Source organism: Solea senegalensis, linkage group LG13 (assembly GCF_019176455.1).
Source record: "Solea senegalensis isolate Sse05_10M linkage group LG13, IFAPA_SoseM_1, whole genome shotgun sequence".
Lineage (NCBI taxonomy): Eukaryota > Metazoa > Chordata > Actinopteri > Pleuronectiformes > Soleidae > Solea > Solea senegalensis.
Window position 1 is genome coordinate 20,596,061 of NC_058033.1, and position 12,220 is coordinate 20,608,280.

Consider the following 12,220-nt stretch of genomic DNA (forward strand, 5'->3'; position numbering starts at 1 on the left):
CCATACTCCTGTCTCTGAATATTGCAGGTTCTCTCTCTCTCCCCTTGCTTTTTTTTACTAACCAAAAATGTCTTTGATACTAACAGTTTACCTTTGACTGACCCCCCCCTCCCCCCCACACACACAACTGGCCATTCCTCTCCTCTCCACTCGTGCAAAATGAAACGGGAGAAAGTGAGAGCAACTCTACACCTGCTGCTGCTCCACTTCTCTCCATCCTCCCTGCAATATTCACAACTTGTTCCCCCGTACACCTGAGCTCGTGTATCTGCCATTACACGACCCCCACCTCCCCCGCCTCCCCCAGCTCCATTCACAGGTCTAGTGTAGCCTCTCCGGCGTCTCGTTACACACCACGACTCAACAAAGGGGAACGGCCGAGACCATTTTTGTGCACACTCAGCTAACTTAAGCAGTTGCCTTAAATTGCACTCTCCCCCTCTCCCCCCCTCTCTCTATGTCTCTCTCTTGCGCGTGTTCCTTTTTAACGATTATTTTTCCAGGCGATTTGTTATTTTAACGTCATGTACAGTATAAATATATATGTATGTATATTGTTTTTATTTTTTTTAAACCCTGTCTGTCTTCCAACAAGAAATTTAATCCCTATTCCTTATTTCACCCTAGATTATTATTATTATTATTATTATCATTATTATAATTAATAAATAAACTGGAAAAAGGAGAACTGCTGTAATTAAAAAAAATGATAATAAAACAAAATTATGGCTTTGACCTGCCTTCTTTTCTTTTTTTTAAAGATTTTATATATTTAACACCAGTAAGTTTAAAGATTTATTTACCTTTATATATGTTACAATTTTCTATTTAACTAAGCTGCGCTATCAATATTTTTTAAATTGTCAATAGTCGTATGTATTTCTGGATCCAGAACAGCCTTCACGTTATTAATACTCCATTGTTTTTGTCAACTAAACCTCTGTTTTTCTGCCATATTTCACAGCAATGCACAGTTTTATTGTTTTTTGTTGCGTTTTCCTTAACAACTGACATCAGTGGTCCTGCGTTGGTCAGATTAGAGAGCAGAAAACACAGCGAGCTGCTGCTGCTGCTGCTGCTGGTTAGTCCGTCATTATCCCGTCCTGTCATGTGTTCTGCGTGCTCATTCATAATCAATGGTCTCATTCAGCCTGGCCAGTCATATCCTTTTGATGTGGACGTTTTTTTGTGCGATATTCTGTTCGTAAACACGTTTCATAATCCGGCAGCTTTTGTTTCGGTGGCACTGCGTGCTCAGTTAAAAAAGAGAGAACCATAAAACCCAGTTATCTCACAAGCTTATGAAACAGTTTGGGGTTTTCCAGCAGCAGCAGCGGCAGAGTCAGCCGAGGATAACAGCCTGTCTTTTCACTTTGGTCACGACTGTTCCTGCCAAGCCAGAAAAGAACAAAGGTCGAGCCAGATAGTTTGTTGTTGTGGATTCACTTTGCCAAAGGACGTCTGTCAATGAGGAAACCACTTCTATCTGCACTATACTCCCAAAAAAAATCCACACAGAGGTCACCGCAGAGGTCACAACGTCTAATAGCCGCTTTCCTGCGATCTGCATTAAATTCAGCTTCTTCTTCCTGCTTGTGAACACATAATCCTCAATGACATATTTATTGTGTGCTAATGGAAACCGTGGACGCTTCTCCAGCACCGATTCTTGACAGAAACCCAGAATGGGCAAGTGACTCACTGTGATACACGAGTGAAGTCCTCCGAGTACACTGTACACGCCGCATCCTTGGAGGCTCTTTAACCTTATTTCAGCGGCAGCTGGTCAACGGCCAAACACCATCACCGGCCGGCGGAAGCAGCTGCTCCCAAACTGTTCTCTGCAGCTCTTCATCATCAGCACTGTGATCTTGTTAAAGCAGAAAGATTCATTCAATCAGTGTCAATCACTTCATGTGCTTTTTGTCTTTTGTCTGTAAAGCACAGGTTCATTCATGGGCGTTCATTCATTCATTCATTCAGTGCAGCAGAAGAAGGTATGTATGCAGCCACAGAGCCACCGTGCACCACAGAAAGATTGCAGAACAAGATTAAAAAAAGAGGGATTATCTGCAAATAGAGACATAAAAGTGTGAAAAAGTATAATATACAGAACTGTACACACTAAAACTGTCAAAAGAACTGTGTGGAAAGTAGTGCAGTATAAAATATGTATGTATATCTAGTGGAACACTAATGTTAGTGGTAAAACCTGTGTTTGTTCTTCTATAGACACATACTGTATCTTGTAAGAGTTCAACTCATTGACAGTTAATAAATAACAATAAATAAGATCAACTTTCCATCATATTATTCCAGTCCTAAGACCTATTTGACATAAAAACAACAAACTGTAACTATACTGAAAAGTATAAACAAAAGTGCAATAATACTTATTAAGACTTACACTTATACTTATACTTTAATACTAAAGCTTATACTTTTTTACTTCTTTCTGCCACAAAGTACTAATACTTAGTATATCTTGAGCCGAGTACAGAATAAGGTCATATGTGCTGAAATATGTGCCACCAGAAACTGAATTTGAATCATTTATATTTGAATTTAAACGGCTAAACTTGAATAATTGCATTAAGAAAACCTGAATTTGAAACCCATCCTTCGAATTTGCATCATTGCATTGGAAACAATTCTATGTTGAAGTATTCCTTCAAGAAGAGACATGGACTGTTCACATGAATAAACTCCTGTTGACTTGTCTGTGGAAGTCTGGCCCACTTACCCACTTCTTCACCTCTTGCCGCGAGGCCTTTGGTGCCAGATCCCTGCAGATCACTCACGTTGCATTTGCCAAATTCTTATTCGTCTGAATGAATGCACTTAACCCAGTAACAAAAAAAAGGGTGGGACATTCATTTTACAAGCCTAATCTTTTTAACAGTCACGTATGAGTTTGACGTTAGATAACCTTCTGTTTTTGGTTCCAGCATCGATGCTGTCATTGTTATAAAAGCCTCATTAAGTCAGAACAATAATATCCCGCCAGTGATTTTTTACCCAGTTGCCAGACGGCAACACACCGTCTCTATACGAAAAACAAGAATGCAACTCATTTGATTTTATGGTTTGCAGCCATTATGACATCAGCGACATTGACGAGCGTGCAGTCTCACAGTTTACAAACACAGTCCGAGCCTCTGAGCTCTGTCCTTGTGTCTTTGTTCTCTTACATATTATGTTCAAGTCCTCTCGACCAGTTGGTGTCAGTGATGTGTTGTCCTCATTCTTTCAGCATCACTTAGTGTCCAGAAAGTGACATTTATTCATTTGGGCCCAACTTTAGCACTGACTTTAGGAGGCTACAGTGTTTCTATTTTATGTCATATTTACTCTCGGGGGAGACAGGAGCCGACAAACACATCCTACACTTGGGGGAAACATGATGACATACGGCTGTTTGGACTGTCCACTCAGTGGTTTTCTCAGTGAGTGCGTGGTGTTGACAGGGTCCGGTCTTATTTGTGCAGACTAAGAAAGTAAACACCTCAGGGAGGAGTTGCCACTGGAGGCCTAAACACTTACAGAAGCAGCAGCTTTTATCCCACTTCATGTTTACAGTAAGTGTCTCAGTCTAGAGCCAAAGAGTTTAAGGGAAGCAGCGTGTAATGCATCTTAAAGTCAGTGTTGTAATGTAACCAAATGACAAAATTCACACATCTGTACTTTACTTATGGTACTTTATCTGTAGTTTTAATTTCCCCGAGAGAACCTCCCAAAGGGATTAATAAAGTTGCCTGTCTACTTTGTTATTTATATTTCTAGCAACTTTTACTCCACTTCATTTCCTCTAACTGACTTTTTTACTCGTTACTACTGAAATAAAATCAGAAGAGGAAGAGTTGTCTGTATTTATATAGGGCTTTTCTAGTGCCCTACACTACAGGAGTTAAGTGTCTTTGCTCAAGGACACATGTTATCAACGAACAGAACCATTAATTGAACCCGCAACCTTCCAGTTGAAAGACGAACTCTTCCTACCACTGAGCCACCATGGCTCAATCCCAACTCTTCACTTTTTTAATACTTAATACATTTCCTTTGTTAGGCGTCACTACCGAATCAAATTATTTATTTAAGTGGGGGGTTAAGTGTCTTTGCTCAAGGACACATTATAGAGTAGCAGAGTCAGAAAATGATTTTGCTACTTAAGTGCAGTAAATGTTATAAACTTTAAGGCTTTTTACTTAAGTAATATTATTAAAAAAAGTGACTTCAACATCTGGTAACATACTTGTACTTTTACTAAAGTATCACGTTAAGGTACTTTACACGAGACTGCTTAAAGTAACAGTTTTTGTGATGGTTTGTATCAAGTGCACACAGTTTAAACAGTATTTTAAACTAGTTAGTATTTTCTACTAACTTAACATCCTGTGCAATAGTCATACATATTATATCCTTACTGTATTCTTACTGTCTGTATACACAATATTTATTTACGCTGCAACTTCTGTACATACTGCACATAGACTATAGTCCTTTTTATCTGTTTTTATCTTTCTTTAATCCCTTTCTTGTTTTGTGTTGTCTAACTTTGCTGTCCGCACACATATTTTTGCCGCTGTAACAAGTGAATTTCAAGTGATATATAAAGTTGATCTTATCTTAACATATTGTAAGATTGCGTTGGGAAATTACTGGACCTAAGAAACCCCTGAAAATATTAAAAATGGGACCTTCTATCATGGTTACCAGCTCTGTCGTTGACTTGTGACCTGTGTGCACTGCAATTTTTGAAGAAAAGTAATGAATGAAGCTGCAAAACTTGGCACACGAACAGGGTCAAATACACTTTGTTAAAGGGCATTATTTTGTAGCAGCTGACAGTAAAGAAAAGCATGATTTTATTATGTGTCCTTCCTCTGTTTCAGGCTGCATTATGGTTCATTAACTGAGTCACATCAGTGTGATCAGAAACACCTGTGAAACATTCTTCAGGATCCAATATCAGGTGTATTCAATCCTTCATTTTCAGGTTCAAACATCCCAATTAAGTCCATAATGTATGTCTCTTTTAGAATACCTTTGCATTTGGTGCCACCTAACATCCTGTCTGTCTCTCTGTCTGTCTCTGTGTCCGTCTGTCTGCAGCTCTTCAGCTCTACACTTTCTCTTCCTCTGTCACTCGCAGGTCTCCACGATGGCAGAGCGCAGGGTAAAAGCGGGCAAAGCCGGGGAGGAGGAGGAGGAGGAAGACTTCCCGGTGTATTTGGCACGGCCTGGCACGGCTGACCAGGTGGCCCGGCAGAAACGCGGCGGTTTGTTTTGCAGCGTCGAGGACGCGTTTGAGAGCAAAACCCTGGACTTTGACGCGCTGAGCGTCGGTCAGAGAGGCTCCGTGCGCACTCCGACCACCGGGAAGCGAGGCGGCGGTCAGGAGGTGCCCCGGAGCCCGGCCACAGTGAGCGACAGCGGGAGCTCCGCCGGTGTGGAGAGCGGGCGAGGAGGCAAAGACTCAGCATCATCACCCAGAAGCAGCGGCGCTAAAGAAGTGCTGCAGAACCTGGAGGAGGAGGAGAAGGTAAGAGGAGAAACTTTAGTGACAATGACACGTGTGCTGGTTTCCACTTTGTATTTACTTTAGTGGCTGTTGTATGGTGATTTAATGCAATATACATAACATTATTGCATTATTGAACACTTATTTTAATATGATGACGTCACATGGTTAACTATGAACACAATTACCTGACTCATGCATTGATGCTGTCAACACACCTTCATATAAAAGATATTTTATACTAGAACATGACCAATGAAGGGATGGATTGATGATTAACAGGCTACATGAATGAATGAATGAACCTAATGCCTTTGGACTGATGTATGTGTCTCAAATTTAATTTCTCTGCTAACAAAATGTGTTAACACTAGAGGTTTGATCACACGATATGGTACGCGATACACGGCCCACGATACCAATAATATCCAGATGCGTCGATTCTGCGATAATCAATATATTGCAAGACAATCATATAGTGATACATCACGATATCTGTCGAACTGAAGAAAACAAACCCGTTAATGTGATTAAGTCTCTGGATTGGACGCGGATGGGGCATCTCAACATAGCTTTCTCCACCATTATTATAGCAGTGAACTCACTCTTCTTCGGCCAGGTAACTTCCCCCCCAAGTTCACCGTAGAGTGTCTCAATTTATCCAGTAAAATATCGATATTTGCCCTGGTGTATCGATTAAACTATTGCACAATTTATCACCAAATCGATATTTTGACCCCGCTAACAAGGTATGGAGGCTATTATTGTACAGGCAGGAAAATAAGATGATTATTCATGAGCACATTAAGGAAATAGAAAGTAAAAAGTAAAATAACAATGAACAAAATGCCATTTTTAACGAGTAGTCACACTGCAAAGTATGCTAAAAATATTCAAATAAGAAAAGGAAATAGTAAATAAATAAAGAAATGTTGAAGGATGATTTTTATATGACAACGCTAAGCCCACGGCGAGCATCTGTTACAAATACGACGCAGCAAGTGTTGCCTCTGCACGTCCAGCAATGTGTTGTGTTGCTGTTATGGCGCGACAACTGCAGACTCATTATAGTAACACGCTCAAACACATCTGAAGCTCGACTTTACGCTTTAATTACATCTTCAGCATTGCACACTCCAGACTTAACACAAGCAGCTCAGATGTGGGTGGAGTTTCTAAGTCATCCTTAACCGTGTGTGTGACAGTGACCGTTGTGGGTCACGAGGGCATGTGGAACCATGGAGCGATGTTCAAGGAGAGGATGGGCTTTCATGTTTCAGCACCATGGAGAGGGAGGCCCACAGAGAACAACAGGGATTGGACTTTTCAGCTCCATGGAAGAGGAAATTATAAGACTAACACTCCTGACAAAGTCAAAATCAAATTAATTCATTGGAACAATGATGACAAACGTCTTTTTCCTAAAGCTCTTTTCTTTATGCTGTTATCTTGTATTTTTATTGATAAAACCATGAGTAGATTTTTTATCGATAGGTTGAAAACATTATTTTGGTTCAAAATACGAGGGAGCAGGAAAGAGTGTGTCCTAGATTGTGGTCAAATGGAATCTGATCTGATATAAATGTAATTAAGTACAGTAATCCGCAGCAGTGACTGTGTTTGCTCCAGTCAGACCGTCGAATGTTTTGTTTTGCGTAAAGGAAATCGACATCGATGCAGTCAGTGAGTTGAAATTGGAATTTCTACACTCGCTTGTGTTACGTGTGAGTGTCCTGATGTCGCCTCAGCAACTTAAACACGTCTGTCTCTCTCTCTGTTGTTGTCTCTAGAGCTGAAACGATTAATCGATTACTAAATTAATCGACAACTAATTTGATAATCGCTGAATCGGTTTGAAGCTTTTTTTCATGATTAAACAAGATTTCCGATTGTTTAAGCTTCTTAAATGTGAGTATTTTCAGAATTTCTTTGCTCTGGATAACAAAGAAATCATTAAAAGTGAATCATTTTGGTTTGTGGACAAAAGACATTTGAGAACATCATCATTTCCAGGTTTGACGCTCAACATTTTTTTTAATGTTTTCTGACATGTTATGGACCAAGCGATTAATTGATTAATCGAGAAAATAATTGACAGATTTATCGATTATGCAAATAACCGTTAGTTGCAGCTCTAGTTGTCTCACATCATTGTCCCAGTGGACACTCAGACATCAGACAGACATCATGTGAGACATCTGTTCGTGGCAGATATAACAAAATGTTTCCTTGTCAATATTGTTGTCCCTGTTTGGGTGCTTTAATGGTTTGTCTTTACCATTTTATCCCTCATCGATTCCTGCTGTGCCATTGATTCTTGAAGCGAGACAGTCCAGGACAGAGCACGCTCACACTTTTAACAATATGTATGTAACTGTATCGATCTCTTCTGGAATAGTACAAACTGTAAACTGTATCCTTCCTACAACAGCATTGAAGGCAACATTATTCCACAGTTTTGATCCAGTGTGGCACGTGGCCAGTTACCACCCACCTTGTGGCCCCGGCACTAAACTGCAATGTTGCGCCTCCTGAGGTAAAAGATGACTCGGCACAGGCAGACAGACAGACAGACATGACTGTGCAAGTTTTTTGTCTTTTTTGGCTGCGAGTAGAGAGTGTGTGAGGACATCAGGCTGACAGCAGGGACAGACAGGACACGCGCACTCTCCTGACATTCTGTGAAACCTTTCCTCACTATCAGGAGATAATAATAATCCAGTGTTTTCTTTCTTTTTTTCTCTTGTTTCTATGGAAAAATAAACTTAAAAGCATTATGATGATGCTGCTGTTCACATTTAATCACAGATTTGGATTAAATTTGATCTTTTACTCAAAACTTGACAGAAACACAGTAAAGAGCAGCGCGGTGCTTGACGTCAACATTTTTTACAATCCAAACTTCCTCTGTTGTTGTGGGGAATGATCGAATAACACATTTATCTCTGGAAATGAGTAAAGCACTGTATTTTTGGGATGAAGTGGCCCTTTCATGGGATTACAAGAGAACAAAATCCCATTAAAACAACATTTAAACGTCATAATGCGTTCATTTCTACAGGTACAAAGTCTTTTCACATCAATAAACCGTAATGTTCATCTAACCACAATTCAATCATTAATGACTTAACCAGTTCCTCAGAAATGTGGTTAAGCCTCATCAGGACCAGGTTTTGGTCTCTCTAGGAAGGAACTACTGGCAGAAACAAATACAAGTGCACACATTGATCCTATTATGGCAGAGTGAGTTGTATACAAACTCCCCCGTGGATGAAATTCAAAACCTTTACCCAAAAGGCAGTGGCTCCGGTCCTCGTGAGGAAGTGATCACACGCGAGCAAAGGAGCCGCAGAGGTGCAGAGTCGGCGGGTGCGAGTGTGGTGTGATGACCCGACGTCCCTGATCTGTCCTGTCTGTCAGTGTCAGCTGGTTAATTATGCTGCACACAGGAAGCATTGCCTGCAAACCCCTGAAGCACGTTGTTGATGCATTCTCTCAGACCCGGGAACGCTGAGGTAATGTCTCACTACTGTCTCACTGCCATGAAAGGACAAGTAGCTGTGTCCTAACAGCAGCAAGAAAAACAATCAATGCATGAGGTCATGATGATGATTCAGCATCCAGTTTAATGAAACGCAATCTACACTGTACGCACGTGTCAAACTCAAGGCCCGGGGGCCACATCCGGCCCACCGTACAACTGTATTTGGCCCTTGAGGTGATGATGATGATGTCTTCCCTGCTCCTCCACTGACACGTGTATAAATACTAGTGCTGTCAGTTTAGCGCGTTATTAACAGTGTTAACGCAAACCCATTTTAACGGCGTTAATTTTTTTTATCGCAAGACTAACGTTCTTTTTTGGCCAAGCAAACTTTCTAGTTTTTTTTCACGTGCTGTTGCAACAACTAGTGACTACAGCACCACACTAATGGGACAAAAAGAAATCAAAGGAGTTAACGATGACGTTCTGATGACGAGTTCTGTTAAACGAAGTCGTTTAACAGAACTCGTAAATGCCACACATAGCGTTACCTCGTCTGTAACAGAAATGAACAAATGAAATGTGGACTTAAAGAACACAGAGCTAGAATCAGAGGGGGGCGGAGTTATCTAATTGTATTTTGCAGCCTCTTCCTCTTATAATTGGTTAAGATGCGTGTGTGTGTGAAACACAGCAGAGGAAATCAATGAAGTACCTGCTGATTTCAGAGGGAAATCATTCATAAATGATTTACTCCCATAATATTTGACCACTTTTCGGCATTTATGGTCTTTTGTTTGAGATGTGTCGTCCAAAAAAAAAAAAGCCATGCACTGTGTTCACTTATGTATCCTAACATGTCAAATGTGATCTCTGAATTGTTTCTTTTATCTATTAGTTTGTTCTGAATATTAATTTTATTTGACGCGATCATCTGGCCCTGGACACCATAAAACACCCCTGATCTGCACGTTCATTGAAAACTACTTCGAAAAGTACGGAGACGATTTTCCAGTTCCCAGTCTGCATGCACACATGTGCAGACACACCCTCAGTCACATGGCAGCTCTCACAGAAACGTCAATAGGATTGAAGTGCATTAGTGCGGGGGGGTGGGTGGGAGGAAATGGCTGGTGTGTGGGGGGGTCCACTTTAGGCCCAAACAAAAGAGACACATGGATGGGTGGGGACGTGCTGTGTGTGTGTGTGTGTGTGTAATGTGGTGGACAGCCTCTGTGACAGCTGCTACACCATTTTGACCCCCCCCCCAACTCTGCATTTTTGAAAAACAAAGATGTGAAATCTATAATAAAAACCCTGAACCTACATGAGTAGAATATCTATTTATATCTTGCTTGCGATGAAGCAATAACATTTTAAAATAAAGTAAATAATGTCGACCGCGCAGAGAATAATTTACTTTCTTATTTTCTTTCTTTCTTTTACAGCTGAACGCTTTGATAAAAATATAAAAATATCTGAGTAGGATTATTTTTTGCAATATATCATTCACAATGTGATTATTATTGTTCTTATTTTCATTTGAATGCCATATTTAACATGTGACTTTAGTGCAGATATGTGACAAACCCGAGCTGCTGCTCGTGATTGTTTTCATAATCGAGTCATCGTTTGGTCCATAAAATGTTGTTCAGTGTTTGTCGAACCCTGGAAATGATGATGTTCTCGAACGTCTTGTTTTTGAGTTTTTGAGTTTTTAATGACGTCTTTGTTTATATGGAGCAAAGAAACAAAGAAAATATCCACATTTGAAGAGGCTGAAACAATCAGAAATCTTGTTTTAATCACAGAAAAAAGCTTCAAACCGATTCATCGATAAATAATTGAGTGATTGTGTGACACTTGTGCAGATCTGTGACAAACAAAGATGTCTGTATAATATGATGAGGACGATATTTCCTCTAAAACGGTCATTTGACCCAAGAAATATAGCAGATTTTGATGGATAAAATGATTTATTATTATTAATTCAGTGGCCCAGTGAAATGATTTTGATTCAGGATTCAGGGAAACTGACATAATATAATCTATAAATAACATATTTATCCAATCCAAACAAAGTGCTGTACATCAGAGATAAATAAGACAAATAAAATATAAAAATGACAATATAGACCTAACAACTAACAATAAAAAATACAGTAGAAAGTATAAATACAACACAAATGAACAAGTCATACTACATACTATAAAACTAATCGAAAACCCGATTATACTTAATTATAAATAACTGTAAATGTGAGCGCATGTCTGCAGGTTCTTGCTCCACTGCGCCCCCGAGTGGCAAGATTGTCGCACTGCAGCTCTCAGTGCGAGTTCATTGAGGGAGGGGCCGCGAGACTGTGGAGCAGAGACGCTCCTATAGCTCAGCGCGAGGCACTTTACATCGCACTGACAGAGGGGCGACCATTCCCCGAAGCTCCCATCCGTCCACGCGATCCCAGGCCCGCTGCAGCATCTAGGAATAAGAGGGAATAACGTTTTTTTTTTTTTTACCAGATTAATTTTCAAGGTATAATCGAGTGAGAGAGAGAGAGAAAAAACAATGTCCTATCAAGGGAAAAAGAACATCCCGAAGATCACAGTGAGTAAAACAGTTATTCTGTGGCAACTTTGATGCAAATCACTGCTCATCACAGCAGAGACGTGATTATTATTATCATTATTCCCCCTGCGCGCTGCCACCAGATCCTCCACCCGGGATTATAATCTGTGTGTGTGTGTGTGTTCTATTGTGAGAGTGAGAGACTGCAGAGAGAATGAAAAGGAGGAAAAGGGAAAAAAAAAAATTGCGCACAGTGAGACTGAGACAGAATGAGCGGCTGCCATAGTGACAGCCGCGCAGGGAAATAAGGCGTTTTCTTAAAGGTGTCCTCGCGCTTTCTTTGTTGCGCGGATCCATGCGTGTGACGCGCGCGCCGGCTCGCCCTTAAAAATCACTGTGATGCACACAATCTGGGGGGATTTAATCTGCTCCGATCCTTCTTCAGCATGCAGTAACATAGTGTTTTTAATGAGCTTTGTTGCTATTTGACATTTTCGTGTATTTTCCATTAGATTAAAGCAAAGGGAAATCACATGATCACCAGTTTAGCCCAACCCTTTCATCTCTCTTAACAGAGATTATTCTGGGCCTTAGTACTTCCTTTTTTTTTTCTTTAATGCACATTGATTCACTGACATCCTGATAATAG

At 40.4% G+C, this 12,220-nt stretch overlaps 1 protein-coding gene across 4 annotated transcripts in view; it reads left to right on the forward strand.

Moving 5' to 3' along the window:
- The first annotated feature begins 5,146 nt into the window (after positions 1-5,146).
- Positions 5,147-12,220, forward strand: part of dpysl3 (dihydropyrimidinase like 3) — a 34,662-nt gene continuing 27,588 nt past the window's right edge. For 2 of the 4 annotated variants that reach the window (XM_044041894.1, XM_044041895.1), the window contains exon 1: positions 5,147-5,542. In XM_044041894.1, coding sequence (XP_043897829.1) covers positions 5,162-5,542 — 381 coding nt within the window. In that variant the 5' untranslated portion in view covers positions 5,147-5,161. Of the gene's footprint in view, positions 5,543-11,360; positions 11,611-12,220 lie in introns of those variants that run through there. The other 2 variants (XM_044041896.1, XM_044041897.1) reach the window with 1 other exon arrangement.